A 24,624-nucleotide genomic window follows, 5' to 3' on the forward strand; every position below is an offset into this window, starting at 1 on the left:
TGAGGTAATCCCACCCCCCCTCCCGGCCCCTCACTGGGAGGGGAGACTGAAGGAACGGTTGTCTGGGATTCAGTCAATCTGTCTGTCAGGTTGAAGGGATGGTAAAAGGGGCGGGGGGGGGGGGGGGGGGGAGAAATAGGGTCAGGATAGAGAGTGGAAAATTGCAAATAGGTGGTTTGTGTGTGGGGGGGGGGTGAGATGTGTACTCAGCTAGTTGTGCTGGCGGGGGTTGAGCTCTGGCTCTTTGGTCCCGCCTCTCAACTGTCAATCAACTGGTGTACAGGTCCCTGAGCCTACTGGGCTCTATCATATCTACATTTGAAACTGTGTATGGAGTTGTGGGAACCGACCTGTGAGATTTATATTTATTTAATTTATATGAATTTATATTTACGTTAATTTATATACTTCGATAGCAATTTGTATAATGATAAGTGGACTGTATTTCTGCAATAATCTCATAATCTCACAAATCGATCCTCTACAGATTAGGGGGGGTTTATATTAAATTAATTTATATATATGCAGCCAATCAAACTACAGTATTAACTACATACATTGAAAAGGTTCCTTATCTTATAGTACAGCAGGTTAGTCCACCAGGTATAACTAGGGTGTAGACACCACATTTTCCCTCTTTGAGGTAGCTTCCATCACCCTGGTAACTGATGCACAAAGCATGCTTCCTCGTCTTGACCTGTCAAAAGGGCGCTAGCTGTAAAGCTAGAATCCTATATATGACAGGTATATCAGAGAAAATACTGTACATGGAACAATGAAGACCTGGTTTAATTACCTTTAGTTTGAGGCTACCACGTGCTCTAACCGGGTCACCCTATATAATGACATTAATGGCCATAAATGAAAGATACATGGGTTTCGGAAGAACACTTAACTTGATTTGTTGACAGCGTGTTGATAATGGTACACCTTTGGTTTCCATAACACTACGTCCAAGTAAAATTAACAGGAGCCGAATTTGCTCCCGTGAGCCTCTGGTCTCAGTATAAACAATGGCTGCCCCTCCTTCCTCACTGACGCCTGGCTTACATTGTCCAGATGACAGAAAGTGATAGAAGGGTCACATTTACTCTACTTTAATATTGATAATTAAGTTAATTTATATGAGATGTTTTTATGATGGTAAAGTCCTAAGACTAATGTATTTAAGAATAATTCCCACCATAATAGGTGGTGAATATAATAGTATGTGGTGATGATATCCCGTTTTCTTTAGACGGTAATTCCACTACAAGTTACGTTTTCTATAGGTTAACTTGTTTATACAACACAGCTATTATCTGTCTGTATGATATATTAAATGGTGTCGGATTTTCCGACAGGAGTCAGCCTCCACCACATCACTGCCTAATGCATTCCATCCGTTAACTACTCTGACTCTGACAAAGTTCCTTCTAACGTCTCTGTGGCTCATGTGGGTACTCAGTTTCCACCTGTGTCCCCTTGTTCGTGTCCCACCAGTGTTGAATAGTTTATCCTTGTCTACCTGGTCAATACCCCTGAGGATTCTGTAGGTAGTGATCATGTCTCCCCTTACTCTTCTGTCTTCTCCCAACTGTGTACGTGCATGCGTACACTGTGTACGAAACTGCGTGTGTGCGTGCGTGTACTCAGCTCCCAAGCCCCGACATTCTAGCCATTAATGAATGCAATGACAACTTGTCATGCTGGCCCCAATGCCGTGTATAAACACTGCTTCAACAACTACATTTAAACCGGTCCGTTTATTTGTTTTGCGTGCGTGCGTTAATATACGCGCGCGTGCGTGTGCGTACGTGTTAGTTGGAGCGTGTGTGCCGTGCGCGCGAGCGTGCGCCTGCTCATACACAAGACATCTGAGGTAATACTTACTCTTCATTTTCCACTCCGTCGAAATCTGATAATTACATAATGAGGTGCAATTATGAGGTAAACTGTGAGTTATCTGACCTCTCTACCCCCCCCACGCCCCCCCCCCACGTCACGCCCCCTCACTGACCCTCACGCCCCCCCCGTCTCCCGCCTTCCACTGACTGTCACTGTATGGGAGAGGAAAGAATATGGGAGGGGGTGAGAGTGTGGGAGATTGGAGAGTAGGGGAGTGGGAGAGAGGGAGGAGAAAGGGAGAGTGGGAGAGGGAGAGAGAGAGAGGGGGGGGGGGGGAGAGCGCTTTTTAGCTTAACTATTCTGACGCTCAAATTCTTTGTCGAATCTGTCTTTAAAGTTGAAGGTGGAGGTGCATGGTCTCCACCTCACTTTGCTGAGCCCTTGTGTGCTCTGTGTGCTCTCTATGCTCACTATGGTCTCTAAGCTCACTATACTCTCTATGCTCACTATGGTCTCTAAGCTCACTATACTCTCTATGCTCACTGTGGTCTCTATGCTCACTATACTCTCTATGCTCACTATGGTCTCTAAGCTCACTATGGTCTCTAAGCTCACTATACTCTCTATGGTCACTATGTCCTCTATGCTCACTATACTCACTATGCTCTCTATGCTTACTATATGCCCTCTATGCTCTCAATATCTTAAGAATCTGAAATTTATCACTGCTAAACATCATGGTATTTACTGTTGCCCAATCGGAGACTTTATTAACATCATCTTGCAGTTCAGAGAACAAAGAATGTGGAACTGTGAGCCCCCCACACACTGTTCAACATCCTGATGAACATTGTTAATATTCAATTTACAGACGGAACACAACGAATGGGATGTGTGTATAGACCCCGTCATCCTCACACAATCCTCGACCTTCGATATGATGAAACAGTCCATTCATCTCCTTGGAAATAAATGTGTTGAACTCTGTTTCACTCTCTCCACAAAGAAGACATAAGATGACTTTCATTACAAGAGACCTCAGTGCTCCTGTTCACTCACAGGAGGAGTGACGCTGCCTAATACTGTCATTGTGGTGGTGTCTTCACTCGGAGGATGAGTGACAGTGCCTAATACTGTCACTGTGGTGGTGTGTTCACTCTTAGGATGAGTGACGGTGCCTAATACTGTCACTGGTGGTGTGTTCACTCGTAGGATGAGTGACTCTGCCTAATACTGTCACTGTGGTGGTGTGTTCACTCGTAGGATGAATGACTCTGCTCTTGAGTATGCTCAATGATGGAGCAAAGCATTGGCAAAGAAATTATTGACTAGTTCCACTAACTTCCCACAAAATAAAAGTATTTGAGAGAGTGATCAGGAGTCAGGTCACTAGTTTCATGGCAACCAATGACCTCCACAACCCAGGCCAACATGAATTTAGAGCGGGAAGATCATGCCTCTCACAGCTACTTGACCACTACGACAAAATCATTGAGGCATTATAAGAAAAACAGAATGCTGATGTGGTATACACCGAATTCGCAAAGGCTTTCGATATAATGTGACCACGGAGTGATAGCACACAAAATGAGGTTAATAGGAATAACTGGGAAAGTAGGATAATAGATGCTCAATTTACTGTCGAACAGAACACAGAGAGTAACAGTCAACCATATAAAACCTAGTCCAAGCGCAGTTAAAAGCTCTGTACCTCAGGATACAGTCCTTGCACCGCTGCTTTTCCTTATTCTCATATCAGATATAGACTCAAATACAAGGCTCAGCTTCGTATCATCCTTTGCAGATGACACAAAAATCAGCATGAAAATTACCTCTGCTGAAGACATTGAAAAACTACAAGCAGATATTAATACAGTTTTCGACTGGGCAGCAGAAAATAACATGAAGTTTAACAATGATAAATTCAAAGTACTCAGGAATGGTAAAAATGAGAACCTTAAACATAATACAGGGTACAAAACATAATAAAAACTGCCCATAGCAGGAAAGCAACAAGTAAAGGATTTGGGAATAATGATGTCTGACGACCTAACGTTTAGGGAGCATAACCAAGCAAATATTGCGTCAGCCAGAAAAATGATCGGATGGATTACGAGAACTTTCAAATCCAGAGATACCATCACAATGGTTGTACTCTTCAAATCACTTGTGCTGTCCCATCTTGAGTACTGCTCAGTACTCACTTCCCCCTTCAGAGCAGGAGAGATAGCTGAAATAGGAGTACAAAGAACATATACGGCATACATAGACGCGATAAAGCACCTAAATTATTGGGATCGTCTCAAAGCTCTCCAAATGTACTCACTAGAAAGGAGACGAGAGAGATGCCAAATAATATACACACGGAAAATACTGGAGGGACAAGTCCCAAATCTACACAGTAAAATAATAACGTACTGGAGTGAACGATATGGAAGAAAATGCAGAATAGAACCAGTGAAGAACAAGGGTGCTATAGGCACAATCAGAGAACACTGTATAAACATCAGAGGTCCGCGGCTGTTCAACGTCCTACCAGCGAGGATAAGAAATATTGCAGGAACAACCGTGGACATCTTCAAGAGAAAACTAGATAGTTTTCTCCAAGGAGTGCCGGACCAACCGGGCTGTGGTGGGTACGTGGGCCTGCGGGCCGCTCCAAGCAACAGCCTGGTGGACCAAACTCTCACAAGTCAAGCCTGGCCTCGGGCCGGGCTTGGGGAGTAGAAGAACTCCCAGAACCCCATCAACCAGGTGTGTTATTGTTATAAACCGGGATGCTTGTGTAGTCCTCTCAGGATGACCCCCACAGCAGCGCCACTCCCACAGCAGCGCCACCCCCACAGCAGAGCCACCCCCACAGCAGCGCCACTCCCACAGCAGCAGCGCCACACTCACAGCAGCGCCACCCCCACACCAGTGCCACCCCCACAGCAGCGCCACCCCCACAGCAGCGCCACCCCCACAGCAGCGCCACTCCCACAGCAGCGCCACCCCCACAGCAGCGCCACTCCCACAGCAGCGCCACTCCCACAGCAGCGCCACAGTACTCCCTAAAACAGTAACCTGTGGAGTGGTATTATCCCATGAGGTGATGGTTGGAAGGCTAAGGAATGGAGGAGAGAGGAAGTGAGAGACAGGAAGAGAAGAGGGAAGAGAGGAGAGAAGGGGAGGATGGTAGGGGGAGGTTAAGTGAGGGGGAAATGGGCCGTGGCGTCATCACGTCACTGTCTTATTTTGGTGAGTGATACACTGACACCTGACACGAGAGAGAGAGAGAGAGAGAGAGAGAGAGAGAGAGAGAGAGAGAGAGAGAGAGAGAGAGAGAGAGAGAGAGAGAGAGATGGAGATGTTGTTAAAGATTCGCTACCTGGAACAAAAAATTCCAAGTAGCACGGGCTATGGTGACCCCGTAGTGGATGATAGAGAGGGAGAGAGGAAGTGTCAGTAACCAATAACTCAACACAGAGGAGCCACAAGGTAATACATGCTGACTACTTATATAGTGCTAAAAACATTGAGGCAAAACATAACAACCAGAACTGTGTTTTGTGTGAGTTTTTACACGACGCTGATGAGTTGTCACAACACTCGTTTACAGCCCCCCCCCCCCCACCCCTACACACGCACACACGCTCACGCACATGGACACACACAGGTTTAATAGAATTCAACGATCAAGTGACAAAGATTAATCAAGAGAAAAGGCTGGACGGACTGCATTTTCTTGGACTATAGGAAACCGTTTGACACAGTAACCCATAAGAGGCTGGTACATGAGCTGGAGAAACAGGCTGGAGTAACTGGTAGGGCGCTCCAGTGGATAAGGGAGTACCTAAGCAATAGTAAGCAGAGAGTTACAGTGAGGGGTGAGACCTCAGACTGGCGTGAAGTCACCAGTGGAGTCCCACAGGGCTCTGTACTTGGACCTATCCTGTTTCTGATACACGTAAATGATCTCCCGGAGGGTATAGACTCATTCCTCTCAATGTTTGCTGACGATGCCAAAATTATGAGAAGGATTAAGACAGAGGAGGACAGCTTGAGGCTTCAAGAAGACCTGGACAAACTGAAGGAACAATCCAACAAATGGTTGTTAGAGTTTAACCCGAACAAAATGTAATGTAATGAAGATATGTGTAGGGAGCAGGAAGACAGATATAAGGTACCATTTGGGAAATGAAATTATTCAAGAATCGTAGAGTGAGAAAGACCTGGGGGTTCATATCACGCTGGACCTGTCCCCTGAAGCCCACATCAAGAGGATATCATCAGCGGCATGTGCCAGGTTGGCCAACATAAGAACGGCCTTTAGACACTTGTGTAAGGACTCATTCAGAACCTCGTATATCACATATGTCAAACCAATCTTCGGGTATGCAGCTCCAGCATGGTGTCCATATTTCGTCAAGCACAAAACTAAATTTAAATTGGAAAATGTTCATATGTATGGGAGCAGACTAGTACCCGAGCTGACTGGTATGAACTACGAGGAGAGATTAGGTTGGATTAGGCTCACGACACTTGCTAAGAGTAGACACGGAGAAGACATGACAAGAACATACAAAATATTGGGGACCCAGGTACTGTACATGTAACCACCCAGGGGAATATAAGGAAATATATAATAATTCACTGGGGGACAGGCAGCCAGTGTGTATTCATACACGGCAGACTTATGGACTTATATGAAGCTCAACCCCCCCCCCCCGACCGAATTACTGACCCCACCCAGGATACAAACCCACAACAAGTTGACTAACTCCTGAGTGCCTACTTACTGCTAGGTGAACAGAAGCATTAGATGAAAGGAAATGTGCCCAACCATTTCTGTCCCGCCGGGTATTCAAACCCGGATATCTTGATTGTGAGTCGAGAACGAAGCCGACCCTACTACGGGGACCCTTAACTTTCTTTAATGTCAGAGATGTTACTGAAATATCTTTTATGTCAGAGAAGTTGCGGGTCTTGAGGCTATGATGATGAGGGCGGACTGTCTCTGCGGCCTGTTACCCTCGGGCCAAGGCTCGTTAGAGCGGCGGCCCTCCCCTCACACCCACTCGGCAATTTTATCATACTGTGTATTTAAAAATGTTTGTACTCAAATATATAAAATATTATTATACACAAAGATTTAATGTATAATTTGGTATAGGTTAGGTGTAAGTTAGGCATAGGTTGGGTTAGGTTAGGTAAGGCATAGGTTAGGTTAGGCATAGGTTAGGTTAGGCATAGGTTAGGTTAGGCATAGGTTAGGTTTGGTTAGGTTAAGTTAGGCATAGGTTAGGTTAGGTGTTTAGGTTCAGAGGAGAGTATTTGTATTTGTGGTACGTGAGTGAAGTATTTACAGCGTCGTGTAAGAGAAGGGGAGCGACGCGTTGGTAAAGTTGCTCATCTTTACCAACTTCAGTAGTAAAGTGTTTAACATCACACTAGTTTCTACAGAAGCTATCTTACCCTGTCAAAGTAGGAGAGACATAGGTGTATGTATATATATGTGGATATGTGTAGGTATATGTATATATATGTATATACATATGTGTGTGTAATTGTGTACAGGGTATGTTGAAGCTGGTCGGAATTGCTTTTCTCCTTTCTAACCGCTAGTTGTCTAAAGTGCTGATACCCGACTTACTTTTCTGTCAAACATTATATCTTTATCTGCGTGTGAATGTGTGCGATAAAAAATATGTATATAATAGATATAACAGAGAAAATAGGTCGTGAACCAGAACATCTGAGAGCCGGAGCCCAAGAGCTAACAAATGGAGTCTGCAAGTAAACAGGTGAAGAGAGACGGAAGAGGACCCGAACAATTACAAAGAAGCTGTAGAGGAATACACGTGTGACAGAGAGACAGGTGAGTGCCGCGGGTAAACGACCTAACTACCACCTGTTAACGAGCAGCTGCTCCACCACCACATAGATAAGATATCTGGAGGAAGGAGGAAGATATCTGTGAATGACATATTAGTAAGAGTGAATATGATGGATGGAGAAGGAAAGGGAACTATCAGGGGAAAGCACCAAGTCATTACGACTATATAGCACTGGGAAGGGGTCAGGATAAGGATTTGGGATGGGACGGGGGGAAAGGAATGGTGCCCAACCGCTTGGACGATCGGGGATTGAACGCCGACCTGCATGAAGCGAGACCGTCGTTCTACCGTCCAACCCAAGTGGTTGGGCACCAGTGAGGACTGTATATTGCTACAGAGCGAGTGAGGAAATGCAGGAGTCTGGAAGGTGGCTATTTGACTACAACGCAAGTAAATGTAAGGTCTGTGTGCCTGATGTTTATTGATATCGACACGTCAACAGGTTCTGTAAATGACTAGTTAAGGTCTTAGTTGTCGTGGTATTGTCTCGAAGCGTGATGAACAATGGTCAGTCTGTTAAGGTTTATATTTACACAGTTGAGTGCCCTAGCTTCCTTACACCTCCATTATCGGGTTGTGTCCCTTCCCTTCTCTTACCTCACAGTAACACCTTTCTAGTTTTTTCCTGGAACACGGCCCGCTAATTGGTTTACAACCAGGTGAGTGTCTAGGCATCACTCACCTAGTTGTGCTTGCTTGAGCTCTGGCTCTTTGGCCCCGCCTCTCAACCGTCAATCAACAAGTGTACAGATTCCTGAGCCTACTGGGGTCTTATCATATCTACATTTTGAAACTGTGTAGTGAGTCAGCCTCCACCACGTCACTGCCTAGTGTATTCCACTTGTTAACTACTCTGACACTGAAACAATTCTTTCTAACGGTTCTGTGGCTCATTTGGGTACTCAGGTTCCACCTGTGTCTCCTTGTTCGTGTCCCACCCGTGCTGAAGAGTTTGTCTCTGTCCACCCTGGTCCCCGGCTTGTATGTGGGTACAAGAATTAAGTAATGGTTGAGCAAGGTGAGGTGTAAGTGGGTGTTGCTAATGGCAGTGGCGGCAGCTACCCCACTCCCCCCTCCCCCCTAACAATAATTAAGGTTGCTGTACAATTACTTACTTCCTGTTAGCTTTAGGTATCATCCTCCCCCCCCCCGCTCTCACGTCACATTCAACAGCTCTTGACAAAAGCTCCGATGACGTCAAAGGTTCCTTCACCTCGCTGTGAGAATAATGTAGACCTACTACTGCCTAAGAGCTTGCATGACGGCTAACATTCCACTTGATGACAAGTGAATCATGCAGGACTACTGTTGCAAACCAACTTTATCTCTCAACTGGTACATCTGATTTTGTATCATATGGGCCCCAAGGTACAAGTTACAGGGTACCTTTGACAAGTTACTGCTCACGAGTATGCACGTTTTTCACGAGTCGGTCGGTGAGGTTAAGTTAGCTTGGGTTCGTACTTCTCTGGAAAGGTGAGCACTATGTATGTTGCACGCTGCAGTAAACCAGGCAGAGTGACGTCAGATGTTCACCTGTGACGTCAGAGTCCATGAAGAACATTTTGGTTGCCTCAGTTGCATTGACGAAGCCTCAGTTGCATTGATAAAGCCTCAGTTGCATTGATGAAGCCTCAGTTGCATTGATAAAGCCTCAGTTGCATTGATGAAGCCTCAGTTGCATTGACGAAGCCTCAGTTGCATTGATGAAGCCTCAGTTGCATTGATGAAGCCTCAGTTGCATTGACGAAGCTTCAGTTGCGTTGATGAAGCCTCAGTTGCATTGATGAAGCCTCAGTTGCATTGATGAAGCCTCAGTTGCATTCATGAAGCCTCAGTTGCGTTGATGAAGCCTCAGTTGCATTGATGAAGCCTCAGTTGCATTGATGAAGCCTCAGTTGCATTGATGAAGCCTCAGTTGCATTGATGAAGCCTCAGTTGCATTGATGAAGCCTCAGTTGCATTGACGAAGCCTCAGTTGCGTTGATGAAGCCTCAGTTGCATTGATGAAGCCTCAGTTGCATTGATGAAGCCTCAGTTGCATTGATGAAGCCTCAGTTGCATTGACGAAGCCTCAGTTGCATTGACGAAGCCTCAGTTGCATTGATGAAGCCTCAGTTGCATTGATGAAGCCTCAGTTGCATTGATGAAGCCTCAGTTGCATTGACGAAGCCTCAGTTGCATTGAAGAAGCCTCAGTTGCATTGATGAAGCCTCAGTTGCATTGACGAAGCCTCAGTTGCGTTGATGAAGCCTCAGTTGCATTGACGAAGCCTCAGTTGCGTTGATGAAGCCTCAGTTGCATTGATGAAGCCTCAGTTGCGTTGATGAAGCCTCAGTTGCATTGACGAAGCCTCAGTTGCGTTGATGAAGCCTCAGTTGCATTGATGAAGCCTCAGTTGCGTTGACGAAGCCTCAGTTCTTCCCCAGGATGCCCCTCAACACAACTCTCCAGCCTTGTGAATCAGTCGGACATGAACAAGTGTTCGAGTTATTCATGTGTAAACACACAGAGGTCAGGTTGACCCACAGAGGAGACAAGTGTTACAAGACTGAGGTAGTGGAGATGTGGCTCTCTGAGAGCCGATATATATATATATATATATATATATATATATATATATATATATATATATATATATATATATATATATATATATATATATATATAAACTAATGGCGTCCAAACAGTTTCGTTAATAATAAGTGTTTTATGAACAGCTTCACCAGAGCAGCTTCACCAGAATAATGAACGCTGAAACTGATGTCAACTATAATTGGAAATGAATTTAGATAATTATAATCAGTACATAAATGGGCGAGGTTATTGTTGGCTAAACTGTTTAAATGTCAGCAGCTGGCACCCGAGGCACTCACAGCTATGAGCAGCTGTTAGGTATGAGACACTGCCAATTCCGACACTGCCAATTCCGACACTGTCAATTCCGACACTGTCAATTCCGACACTGCCAATTCCGACACTGCCAATTCCGACACTGTCAATTCCGACACTGCCAATTCCGACACTGCCAATTCCGACACTGTCAATTCCGACACTGTCAATTCCGACACTGTCAATTCCGACACTGTCAATTCCGACACTGTCAATTCCGACACTGTCAATTCCGACACTGCCAATTCCGACACTGCCAATTCCGACACTGTCAATTCCGACACTGCCAATTCCGACACTGCCAATTCCGACACTGCCAATTCCGACACTGTCAATTCCGACACTGTCAATTCCGACACTGCCAATTCCGACACTGCCAATTCCGACACTGTCAATTCCGACACTGTCAATTCCGACACTGTCAATTCTGACACTGTCAATTCCGACACTGTCAATTCCGACACTGTCAATTCCGACACTGCCAATTCCGACTCTGTCAATTCCGACACTGTCAATTCCGACACTGTCAATTCCGACTCTGTCAATTCCGACACTGTCAATTCCGACACTGCCAATTATTGAAAAATTAACAACAATGATAAAACATGAAATCACGAGGAACTAACAGTTATGAGTTAGTCATATATGTTAGTCATATATGTTACAGGTCACTCACACTGTTGCAGCAGCTGCATACAGCTGCGTGTCAGGACGGCAGGTCACGGGGGAGAGGGGGGGGGGGGGGAGGGGGGGGAGCTGGACACATATTACATCATATCTTCAACATATTACACAACAGTTCAGTACTAAAGAGCCATCAAAAGCCTTCACAGATACGAGAGAAATTTACCGATATTAAAACTTGCTATAAAACGTTGGAAGTTCAGCGAGGTTTTCCCAGCGGAAGGCTTTTGATGCGTGAGCAGCAGCAGCAGCAGCAGCAATGCCAGCAGCAGTGCCAGCAGCAGCAGCAGTGCCAGCAGCAGTGCCAGCAGCAGCAGCAGTGCCAGCAGCAGCAGCAGTGCCAGCAGCAGCAGCAGTGCCAGCAGCAGCAGCAGTGCCAGCAGCAGCAGCAGTGCCAGCAGCAGCAGCAGCGCCAGCAGCAGCAGCAGCACCACCACCACCAGCAGCGCCAGCAGCAGCAGCAGCAGCACCACCACCAGCAGCACCAGCAGCGCCAGCAGCAGCAGCAGCAGCGCCACCAGCAGCAGCAGCACCACCACCACCAGCAGAGCCACCACCAGCAGCAGCAGCAGCAGCACCACCACCACCAGCAGCAGCAGCAGGTGTTTGGACAACTGACAATGAGGAAAGTTTTGGCGCCACTGTGCGACGTGACTTTCTCAATATAAAGAAAAACTCTCAACTGAAGAGTGTGCAGATGTAGAGAGGTGCCAGCAGACCGGGGAGGCTGGCAGCCGTCCCTCCGGCGTCAGCAGACGAGGAGGCTGGCAGCCGTCCCTCCGGCGTCAGCAGACGAGGAGGCTGGCAGCCGTCCCTCCGGCGTCAGCAGACGAGGAGGCTGGCAGCCGTCCCACCGGCGTCAGCAGACCGGGGAGGCTGGCAGTCGTCCCTCCGGCGTCAGCAGACCGGGGAGGCTGGCAGCCGTCCCTCCGGCGTCAGCAGAGGAGGGGGCGTGGAGGTCGTGTTGGGAGGGAGGGCGTGGGGGGGGGGGGGGGCGACAAGTTACCGCCACACTCGGACATTGTCGTGTATCCAGACCCCACAGCAGGCAGCGGACTGGGGTCTGACGTGACCCCAGTCGTTAGGGGTCTTCCGGGGTCCACATACACTGAGAAATACAGTTTGTTTACGTCCTCGGTGACGTTTCATTGGACAGTTTCAGCCAATCAAATCATTATTTCTAAACCTTGTACACATTATTTTTAGATCAGTTTAGCTTAGACAAAATTTAAATACATTATTTTACATGAGTTAAAGTCTTTAATAATAACATAACATGTCAGTATAATTATGAATAATGTAAATTTAGAATTTTTATTTCTCTGAATTTATACAAGTCCACCGTCCAATGTTACCGGTGATAATGTCACAGCCGGGGCTGTGACGCGCGTCCGGCCTCGTCAGCTCATTCTCGGGCCAAAGACAACGCCTCTAATCTCACCAGGAAATAATGGTGCTATTTTCAATGTTGTTATTATTATTATAACCTTTCACGCATCTATTTCCTGACCGCCGAGCTGTCTGATTGTGGTCATAGTGACGTAGTTACATAAACGCTGGTAACTCGTTGGCGGTCACCAGTCCGAGCAGTCAAACTTTTTCATCTGGGCCTCAGCTCCCAGCAGAAGTGACAGCCCCGTTCCTGAGCCAGGTAAGTCCACTAAGGGCTCACCATAGCCCGTGATACTTGCAATTTTTTGTTCCCGGGTAGCCGAGTCTAGAGCAATATTCGTCTCTCTCTCTCTCTCTCTCTCTCTCTCTCTCTCTCTCTCTCTCTCTCTCTCTCTCTCTCTCTCTCTCTCTCTCTCTCTCTCTCTCTCTCTCTCTCTCTCTCTCTCTCTCTCTCTCTCTCTCTCTCTCTCTCTCTATATATAATATTGTATATTCAAGGCACGAGTTTTCCCTAGTAAATATGATAGAAAATGAGTGTCTGATCTGTAGCTATCCCTCTGATGTCGTAACGATCTGAGGTGTCACACACACACACTTTACTTTAGTCGTGGACTATGTTCAGACGTAAAGTGTAGTTGGTGGGCGGTCAGTGGTCACTGTGTGACCTTAATAACCCGCAAGAGACGGTGGAAGGCGCCGCATGTCATGGCCACCTGACCGGCCGCCGCTTACCCTGATATCTTCTTCCTGGGAGTCCCAGCTTGGTCACGGGAGACATCTCCCGTCACGCAGGGTGCAGTCGCACCTCCACAGATCTCCAGTATCAGCTCTTGATACTGGTAATGGCTCCAAAGGGCCACCACTTACGGGGTATTCATGCCCGTGCCACCTTTTGGGTGGCTTAATCTTCGTAGTTCGTCAGTCCCAGCTTGGTCCTTTATTGTACTCTACTTCTACCAACGTTGCTAAAATAGGTCGCCACAACCAATGATGATAGAGCAGAAATAGGTCCTCTACTGCGATAGAGCACAAGAAACGCCTGCATTTATACATTTTTTCATTATATCATTGAAAGAAATTACATATGCAGCACCTCAGATCGCGTTCATAAACTGCTTATTATTTTTATTATTATTATTATTATTATTATTATTATTATTATTATTATTATTATTATTATTCACTTAAGATTTGTCGATGTATTTTACTGAGTCACAAAAAGGTGGAAATTGGGTTCTCTGAGACGAATTGTCGTTTTCTGTTATGACCATTTTAGCGTTTTATCTCTGACCGTTTAGTATATGTGGCTTCTCTTGTTGTACACTGTCGTAGCACACACCTGTTGTACACTGTCGTAGCACACACCTGTTGTATACTGTCGTAGCACACACCTGTTGTATACTGTCGTAGCACACACCTGTTGTACACTGTCGTAGCACACACCCGTTGTATACTGTCGTAGCACACACCTGTTGTATACTGTCGTAGCACACACCTGTTGTACACTGTCGTAGCACACACCCGTTGTATACTGTCGTAGCACACACCTGTTGTATACTGTCGTAGCACACACCTGTTGTACACTGTCGTAACACACACCCGTTGTACACTGTCGTAGCACACACCCGTTGTACACTGTCGTAGCACACACCCGTTGTACACTGTCGTAGCACACACCCGTAGCACACTGTCGTAGCACACACCCGTTGTACACTGTCGTAGCACTCATTATTGCACTGGCACTGAGGTAGACCATCAAGAGATGATAACTTATAAAAACACTTAACACATTGGTATAAACTTTATTTTTTTTAAGTAGTGTTGAGCAAAGGTCGTAATACATCCTAAGATCCCAAAGTGACTACAAATCTATTATGCTCTTCTAATATGGGATGCTGCAACAATCATAAGTAAAGTGCTGTTTACGGCCGCCGGGGAAAACAAAAGAGAGTCGCTGGTACCACCTCAGGTGAGGACGAAGCAACTTGGATCCCAAGATAACAAGATAAGCGTGTAGGATCCCGTCGCGGCCACCTAGACAAGGTTTTTATGCCCTCGCTACTAGCATTTCCCTTATCTTTCTCCCTCTTAGTTTTTCTCCTTAATTTTCTCTCGTTCTTCTCGCCGTCTGGCGGTCATATCTCTGCGGATGTGGACTATATACGTCTCATTAGGCGTTTATCGTACGACTTCTGCCCCCGCGGGGTCGCCACGATGTGTCGTAAACGCCAGATGCGCTCCCAAGACTTCACTTGTTTTTGCCGCAAAGGTGTTCGATGATTATATTCCGCGGTCGAGGAGCGGGGCGCTTGCTACCTCTTTCTTCCTCCTTGTTGCGCTCTCTACGTGTTATTTGCTATGTATGTTGCTTATGTATATTGCTATGTATATGATTTATGTATATCGTTTGCTATATATCTTATGTATATTGTTTTCCCATGTATTTATGTATTATGTTTTGCTAGGTATTTTGTATGGCATATTATTTATGTATATTGTTTGATATGTATATTCTTTATGTATATTGTTTGCCATGCATATTATTTATGTATATTGTTTGATATGTATATTCGTCAGTAATCTTGCGTAATTTCCAACCACTCCCTGAGGGTGAGAGAGAGCAACCCGTTCTCGCAAATTTAATAAGTCAATATTGACTTATTAAATATGTGCATAGGTGACATACTTAACATAATAGATACCCTTAAAAAGATTCATAGAAAACACCGACCTTACCTAACCTACTTAGTATGTTAAGATAAGCATCTTATTGCTTCGTAATTACAATTATTACCTAACCTATAATAGGTATAGGTTAAGTAATAATTGTAATTACGAAGCAATAATATGCTTATCTTAAGATACTAACAAGGTTAGGTAAGGTCGGTGTTTTCTATGAATCTTTTTAAGGGTATCTATTATGTTTAGTATATCACCTATGCACGTAGTTAATAAGTCAATATTGACTTTACGAATTTGCGAGAACGGGTTGGAGAGAGACCTTACCCTTGGCTCTCCCTCACTTTCACCCTAGTCATACATTAGAGAACTCTAATCAAATCAAATACTGTATACTGGTACTATCCTTCCCAGAAAACTATGGTGTCGATTTGTGCTAAACAACCCTTCCCCCCACGGGAGGCCTGATTAGAGACCGGGCCGCGGGGCTGTTGATCCCCGGAAGCTACACAAGGTAGACATCTCGAGAATAACTTGTAGTGACAACACGACACGTTTACCGTCTCGGGTGGAAAATGGCTCCTCCTCGTCCCGTCCACCGTCCAACATCACCGTCTTAACCCAAATGTGTTTATCATGAAGTAGAAGGGAACGGAACGGAAGTATCAGGAGAAAGCGTCAAGCCATTACGACTATATAGCACTGGGAAGGGGTCAGGATAAGGATTTGGGATGGGACGGAGGAAAGGAATGGTGCCCAACCACTTGGATGGTCGGGGATTGAACGCCGACCTGCATGAAGCGAGACCGTCGCTCTACCGTCCAGCCCAAGTGGCTGGGTGAGAAAGATGGTTTATGTTGAATTTATTTTAGTACTGATATTTAGGTTCGATCCTGAGAAATGTTTTTGATGTTTGCGGTCCAAAGCTTGTTGTTGTTTTTAAGATTAATTTACAATATTATTTGCTCAATTTCCTTTTGGTGACGTAGTTGTGTAATTCTCATTATCTAGGGAATTGCCTCGTATGCTGTTCCTCTGAAGGGGTAACTAAATATTTTAATTAATACAAAATTAGCAGCAATATTATTTTTCTGCATCTTGTACTATTAGTGTTGACCAGACCACACACTAGAAGGTGAAGGGACGACGACGTTTCGGTCCGTCCTGGACCATTCTCAAGTCGACAATCGACTTGAGAATGGTCCAGGACGGATCGAAACGTCGTCGTCCCTTCACCTTCTAGTGTGTGGTCTGGTCAACATACTTTAGCCACGTTATTGTGACTCATCGCCTGCTTGTATTATTAGTTAGTAATGTTGTCGGAAATTTCCGACAAGATAAATGACTGGAGAGAGAGAGAGAGAGAGAGAGAGAGAGAGAGAGAGAGAGAGAGAGAGAGAGAGAGAGAGAGAGAGAGAGAGAGAGAGAGAGAGAAAGAGAGAGAGAGAGAGAGAGAGAGAGAGAGAGAGAGAGAGAGAGAGAGAGAGAGAGAGAGAGAGAGAGAGAGAGAGAGAGAGAGAGAGAGAGCATCAATTTGGAAAGAAATATATATGACAATAAGGAAAATCACTCTTGCTTGTTAGGTAAATGAGGCTATGTAACATCCTGCCAAGTTTGGTGAAGTCATCCCCGAGCGTCTGGCCCCAACTTCCAGTAAATAAATAAATGGGCAGACACATATATCTTATTAGATTATGTATCTTATATAATCATTGAGCATTATTTGAACCAGGCTCGCTGGAGTCTGTTTAGAGTTTCCACTGTCTGAGCGATACATTTCTTGAAGACTTGCAAAGTTATACGATGGGTAAAGAGAGGAGGACGAGGAGGAGGAGGGGAAATGAAGATAGAGGAGAGAGAAATGAAGATGAGGGAGAAGGAAGGCTCCAGGAAAATATGTACCGTATGCAGTTAGGTTTACCTGAATTTACCGGAGGACCACCAACTCTAGTGGCGCTCTCATAATTAAGAGTAACAGGCGTTCGAGTTATTAAAATCCGCCGCACCTCCATGGCTCTTCATAAACACGACAGGTGTTCCGCCTCGCCTCGAACCCCGGCTCCTAGGCGCCGTGACCCCACGCGGCCAACACCAACACCTTCCCCCTCACACCGCTAAAACACAAGATACGGATGAACAAATCCACAAGGGCCGTGACGAGGATTCGAACCTGCGTCCCACAGCATCCCAGACGCTGCCTTAATCGACTGAGCTACGACATGGTCAAAAGGAGTTGAATCCCAGGCAGCGTCTGGGATGCTCTGGGACGCAGGTTCGAATCCTCGTCACGGCCCTTGTGGATTTGTTCATTTGATGCATCACGCAATTGTGATTTGTGTGTGTAACAAGATACAGACATACCCAACTGTCATTATAATGCTGGAACTAAATCATAAGACCTTGAAGAGGAATCAAGAAATAGTTTGGCGAGGCATAAACGTTCACTCCGCCAGCGAGTCATAATAATACCCATCATTAAAATGTAAAAAAAACGACTAGGGGTTGGGAGGTGATATTCGTCACTTGCTCTAGGAGGCTTCCCTGTTGCCAGGCCGTCCTCAGGCCACACTCGTTAAAGCGGCGGCGGCCATCCCCCGAGACGCATTAATGTCAACATACTGTATATTCAAAATAGGTTTGTTCTCATGATAGAATACATCCACAAAGGAGAACCGCGTCTCGAGATCCTCCTTCAGTCTCACAAGGAGGAGTGCGTGCTCGTCCTGCTAACGCTGAAAATACAACAGGTCGATGAAGTGGACTACTGCAGGAACCAACCAAAATGTCAACAATGTGACAAGAAACATCTTGCAGGCGATGAGTCACAATAACGTGGCTAAAGTATGATGACAAGACCACACACTAGAAGGTGAAGGGACGACGACGTTTCGGTCCGTCCTGGACCATTCTCAAGTCGATTACTAGATTAGTCCAGGACGGACCGAAATGTCGTCGTCCCTTCACTTTCTAGTGTGTGGTCTGGTCAACACACATAATGATGATAATGATTCATCTTGAGACATTTAGAAGATGCTAGTCCTAACGGCTCAACAATATCAGTAATATCAACAAAAAATTAATTTTATCCAAAATTATCTCCCAGGATAAATTCCAAAGTGCTGAAAACCCGCGAAACATAAACAAACTCGCACCTGAAAAGTTTGGCTCACACAGAACTCTCAACTTGGCAACTTTATAAACAAAAAAGTTCGTCGTAAGTAGATGATCAAAGCCAAAGTTGACGGGTCATACTAATACATTAATTTTTAAGCCACAAAGATTGTCGAATAAAATGTTGAAGTAAAGAAAACGAAATTGTTTAAATACTAATGGTAAGCTAAGGTAATAATGTCATGTGAGATACTATCTGCGGGACCTTCCGGAGAAGAACAGTGCGGAGCTGATTGGGGTGGTGGGGAGACACATTATGTTTCAATTAAGTCAGGGCTGCAAAATGATAACTTAACGCGCCTAAAAAAACAATAGACGAGCATCCTAACTTAGTGGGCGATGATAACAAAGCTGCCCATCCCTAACTTTGTGGCCGAAGATATCAGACCTGTACACCTTAACATACTGGATAAGGATAACAAAACTGAACACCCTAGTTTAGCTGAGCAAGAACATGAGTACACTGCTCAGCACTCGTTGGCACAAGACACAGAACAAGCCAGAAACACCCCACGTGTTGCCGTCTCTGTGTTCACAACAAATATAGATTGTTATTGCGTTTTGACTTGCGGTAATTCCAATATGGCGGCGGAGGGAGGATGTGATCAGTCAGGCGAGTATCTTTTGTCATCTCATGTTAGGGTGTCGGCTCCTCCCCCCCCCCCCCCCCCAACGACCCCCCCCCCATGCGCCGATTATATCTCTAATTACCAATTTATGGTCCCTCTGTGAAAGAGAAATGAAGGGACGGAAGAATAGGATGGAAGGTTAGAGGGAACAGGAGTAATGGAGAACCGACGGAGGGAGATACAAGATAAAGGAATAGGAAGACAAAAGAAGGAAGAGGAGAGGAAACCGGAGAGAGATACGAGGAGGAAAATAAAGGAGAACTCAAGCGAGGAATTCAATTATAGCCTCTCGTGAATTCATAAAGGAATTTATCTCATCGCAAATGTTGGGAGTAGACTCAGAGTATAGACGACAAGAGGCTGGTTACCTTAAGGTGCTTCCGGGGCTTAGTGTCCCCGCGGCCCGGTCGTCGACTAGGCCTCCTGGTTGCTGGACTGGTCAACCAGGCTGTTAGACGCGGCTGCTCGCAGCCTGACGTATGAGTCACAGCCTGGTTGATCAGGTATCCTTTGGAGGGGGGTGTTTGGTGTACACAGAGGCTAACCCTGCTGTAGGCACTCGTCTGGGTAGAGGATCTCAAGGCTCTCTCCGTTGTTGTTTAAGATTTGCTACTTGGAACAAAAAGTTCCAAGTAGCACGGGCTATGGTGAGCCCGTTCGCCCTACTCTTCCTCTCTCCCAACAAGTAAGGTTGTAACGATGTGGTCCATCGTGCATATAATGACGTAATGGACAGTTAGAAACTAGAATTTGTTACTAATGAATTTGGACAAACTGAAAAAGGTTTTGTATTTATGTTGGTAATAAAACTAACCTAACCACCCTATGCCTAATACATGCTATCTGAGGCCTAATACAGTACGTATATGAACTATACTAGGCCTATCTGAGGCCTATTATAGTACATATATGTACTATACTAGGCCTAGAAATATTTGTTTGGTCTTTAGCTCTATTTTTTTCCAGATTCTTATAAAGTGAATATAGTGCTAAACTGTACTAATTGGTCATTACATTATTATATGTACGATGGTCCACACATACGACCAAGCTACGACGTTCAGACAAGTTGTAACACTCAATACAACAAGTAACAAGAGGGACCGTTACGTTGAGTGATACCAGAGCGGCGTTACAAAAAGTATCCACTAAACAGCACTAGACAGGAGGATGGGGTTGAAAAGGCAGGAGAGTGGCACTGTGATGACCCTACACACCACCATGGGAGCCAGTTAAGCTTGCCATTGTCCCACCTGTTCTTACACGTCAACTTCTCTCGCATAATATGCCGTATTTTGACGTTGATTAATATACTGAATACTGCTCAGGGCTCACTTCCCCCTTCAGAGCAGGAGAGATTGCTGAAATAGAGGGAATACAGAGAACATATACGGCATACATAGACGCGATAAAGCACCTAAATTATAGGGAATGTCTCAAAGCTCTCCAAATGTACTCGCTAGAAAGGAGGAGAGAGAAATACCCAATAATATACACCTGGAAGATACTGGAGGGCCAGGTACCAAATCTGCACAGTAAAATAACATGCTGGAGTTAACGATATGGAAGAAAATGTAGAATAGAACCAGTGTAGAACAAAGGTGCCATCGGCATAATAAGAGAACACTGTATGTACATAAGAGGTCCGCGGTTGTTCAGTATCCTTCCAGCAAGTATCCGAAATATCGCCAGAACAAACATGGATATAACACAAACTGGATAGTTTTCTTCAAGAACTGCCGAACCAACCGGGCTGTGGTGGATGTGCGCGCCAAGCAACAGCCTGGTGGACCAAACTCTCACAAGTCAGGCCGGGCTTAGGGGAGTAGAAGAACTCCCAGAACCCCATCCAGAAGACAAGATGCTGGAGGTTGCCATGGTAACCTCCTCATCCCTGCTCGCCTCTCCACGGGCCTCCTTTGCATACCATCTTTATCTAGTTATCTCCCGTCATCCTCTTCACCTAATACTCTTCACCGCCTCTACTATCCATTCTCTCATTTATTACCTATCCTCTTCAGTACTCCTTTCTTCCTTACAGCCTCTCTCTCTCTCGCCCCCCCCTCCCCCATCCCCCTCAGTCACTCTTCCTCCCTCAGCCCCCCTCCCCCCCCCCCAGCCCCCCTCCCTCACCCCAACTTCCACGGCGCCCAACTTTGCCACTTAGGTTAATTGCAATACATATATGCACTATGGTTGTATAGTGAGGTGATGGTGAGACCCTCCATGTGTATAGTGAGGTGATGGTGAGACCCTCCATGTGTATAGTGAGGTGATGGTGAGACCCTCCATGTGTATAGTGAGGTGATGGTGAGACTCTCCATGTGTATAGTGAGGTGATGGTGAGACCCTCCATGTGTATAGTGAGGTGATTGTGAGACTCTCCATGTGTATAGTGAGGTGATGGTGAGACCCTCCATGTGTATAGTGAGGTGATGGTGAGACTCTCCATGTGTATAGTGAGGTGATGGTGAGACTCTCCATGTGTATAGTGAGGTGATGGTGAGACTCTCCATGTGTATAGTGAGGTGATGGTGAAACTCTCCATGTGTATAGTGAGGTGATGGTGAGACTCTCCCTGTGTATAGTGAGATGATGGTGTGTTGGGTCACAAGGAACATAGAGTGTGATCACCATCAATAACACCCTATACACCTCCTGGTGAAATGAAGTCTTGTCGTGTAAATTCCTTCAGGACTTGAGCGGGACCTGATACCTGGTCCAGAATTCAAGTGTGACGTCACGCACCTTATGCATATCGTGTATTAAAACACAAAATTCTCTGTCTCATTTTGCTTCAGTTTGGATAGTTTGGGATGGGACGGCTGAGACGAGGCGAGGCTAGACGGGGCTAGTTCTGCTTAGTTGAGTTTAGGTTTGCTTAAAAAGTGGCGATAACAGAGTGGTGAAAGTGTCCTCATGTTGATGTTCAAGATTCGCTACTTGGAACAAAAAGTTCCAAGTAGCACGGGCTATGGTGAGCCCGTAAATGTCCTCAGGTCTGAAAGCCTAGTGGTAAATAAAATAAAATATATAAACGGAAACCACGTACAAAACGCAGTCAAATCATACCATAGAACGAAACAGCAATGTAAAGGATTTGAGTGTACTCATGTCGTAAGACCTTACTAAGACCACAACGACCAAGGCCACGACCCACGACCGGACCCCGCACGCATGGAGACCGCTGTTCGAGCCTGCTACAGCCCAGGCGAATGAATGATTTATTACCACGGAAGTGTGGATGACAATTTATATGACGCGGACGAGGGCCACTAATTCCTCTGAGCTTCAGTAGTAGTCTGGGGAAGTTGACACTCCTTCCTTGACTCTTGGGACCTCGCCAACTAGTTCCAAACAGTGTGAAAGTTCTTCCTATTAGCAAGGCGGGAATATGAGGTGCTTCAGCGGCGTCAGCATCCATGGCAAGACCTTCACCTTGCTTCCTCATGGCGTCTTTACTTCAGCTAATCTTTCCTGAGTGTACTCACCTAATTGTACTCGCCTAATTGTGCTTGCGGGGGTTGAGCTTTGCTCTTTCGGCCCGCCTCTCAACTGTCAATCAACTGTTTACTAACTACTTTTTTTTTTCCCCACACCACACACACACACTCCAGGAAGCAGCCCGTGACAGCTGACTAACTCCCAGGTACCTATTTACTGCTAGGTAACAGGGGCACTTAGGGTGAAAGAAACTTTGCCCATTTGTTTCTGCCTCGTGCGGGAATCGAACCCGCGCCACAGAATTACGAGTCCTGCGCGCTATCCACCAGGCTACGAGACCCCATAGAGGCTGTGTGTGTGTGTGTGTGTGTGCACGCGCGTGTATGTGCGCGCATGTGCGTATGCATGTGTGTGCGTGCGTGTGGTGGTGGCAGAGGGCGCTGGACACAGTAATACCAGACCAAGGGGCGGGCGTTGGTCCCACTCGCGTATTTATTACCCGAAGACTGCCACGCCCTTCCAGGCGCTCCAGGGCGCCAGCACCCTGTGTGGGCGGCCGAGGTGTGGGCGGCCGAGGTGTGGGCGGCAGGGATGGGGGCAGAGAGTTAATTGTACCATACCCCCGCCCCCGCCCCGACCAATACTAAGGGGAAAAGTTAGCAGCCTGGCGTGTCGGCGGCGGCGGTGGTGCCGGGGGAAGCCACAATACTCCGCCATTATATTCACATTAGACCACAATGCATTCTTGCCGCCTCTCCTGTGTGGGGGTAATGGCCACTTCCTCCCTCGACCGTGATATGTCTGTGTGTCTGTCTGTCTCTCAGGTCGGCGTTCAGTCCCCGACCGTCCAAGTGGTTGGGCACCATTCCTTCCCCCCGTCCCATCCCAGATCTTTATCCTGACCCCTTCCCAGTGTTATGTAGTCGTGATGGCTTGGTGCTTTTCCCTGATAATTCCGTTGCCCCTCTGTCTCTCTCTCTCTCTCTCTCTCTCTCTCTCTCTCTCTCTCTCTCTCTCTCTCTCTCTCTCTCTCTCTCTTTCCTTCTCCTCCTCTCTCTCTCTTCCCCTTCTTTTTCTCTCTCTTTTTCTCTCTCCCTCTCTCTTCCTCTCTCTCTCTTTCTCTCTCTATCCCTTCTAAACTCTCCTATTCCTCTCCTCCACCTCAGCTCTCACACTTCCTCTCACCATCACCACATTCACCATCATCACAGCCAGCATCACCATAACCAGAATCATCACTATCATCATTACCCTCCCAGAACGACCTTTGTCTTACTGTTATTTAGCAACATGCGGGCTAGCGAGGCCCAGAGAGAGGGAGAATACCATCTGAAATACAAAGACAATTGTTATAATGTTTTCCTCCTCCAAGTTGTGGAAGTTGGAGGTTAGGTAAAGGGGAGGGGTTGGAGGGGGGCTTGGAGGAGGAGGGGCTTGGAGGGGGAGGGGGCTAAGCGGGGAGGGGTTGGAGGGAAGGGGTTGGAGGGGGGCTATAATGAGACTGTGCCACATTTAGTAACTATAATGAGACTAACAACACCTCCCTCTGATGTTACGTTCAAAATTCCCACTCAAACGGCACATTGGTCATCATTCCTGTCACGCAGTGACGGACGTGTGGGTCCCCAAGACGGGCGAGGAGTGGTGTGGGTCCCCAAGACGGGCGTGGAGTGGTGTGGGTCCCCAAGACGGGCGTGGAGTGGTGTGGGTCCCCAAGACGGGCGAGGAGTGGTGTGGGTCCCCAAGACGGGCGAGGAGTGGCGTGGGTCCCCTAGACGGGCGTGGAGTGGAAGCCTCCAACCAGCACAGCAACACACACTTGGGGTGCTCAGGACCCTCCGTGACCACCTTGTAGTAACTTCACAATCACTTAGTCTTCAGTCTCCAAACTCTGGGGACAGGACCCGTAGTCCCTCGGCTGGACTTGGACTGACTTGACGGGGCCCCGGAAGCGTGTTGAGAGTACACGAACTCTGTGACTGAAGGTTCCTTGCTGCTACGACCCCTCTGTGTCGCAGGGTCTCGTC

The 24,624-nt window shown here is 46.4% G+C and overlaps 2 protein-coding genes across 3 annotated transcripts in view; both read right to left on the reverse strand.

Moving 5' to 3' along the window:
* LOC138366040 (uncharacterized) overlaps window positions 1–22,604 on the reverse strand; it is a 29,729-nt gene extending 7,125 nt beyond the window's left edge. The window contains exons 1-3 of the mRNA XM_069326764.1: window positions 22,385–22,604; window positions 10,626–11,166; window positions 2,193–2,515 (exon numbers count right to left, since the gene is read on the reverse strand). Of these exons, the coding sequence (XP_069182865.1) occupies window positions 2,193–2,515; window positions 10,626–11,166; window positions 22,385–22,604 (1,084 nt within the window). The remainder of the gene's footprint in view (window positions 1–2,192; window positions 2,516–10,625; window positions 11,167–22,384) is intronic.
* LOC123754361 (ADAMTS-like protein 5) overlaps window positions 1–24,624 on the reverse strand; it is a 116,108-nt gene that overhangs the window by 51,658 nt on the left and 39,826 nt on the right. The window lies entirely within an intron of this gene.

The sequence above is a fragment of the Procambarus clarkii genome, chromosome 18 (genome assembly GCF_040958095.1).
Source record: "Procambarus clarkii isolate CNS0578487 chromosome 18, FALCON_Pclarkii_2.0, whole genome shotgun sequence".
In the NCBI taxonomy this organism is placed as follows: domain Eukaryota; kingdom Metazoa; phylum Arthropoda; class Malacostraca; order Decapoda; family Cambaridae; genus Procambarus; species Procambarus clarkii.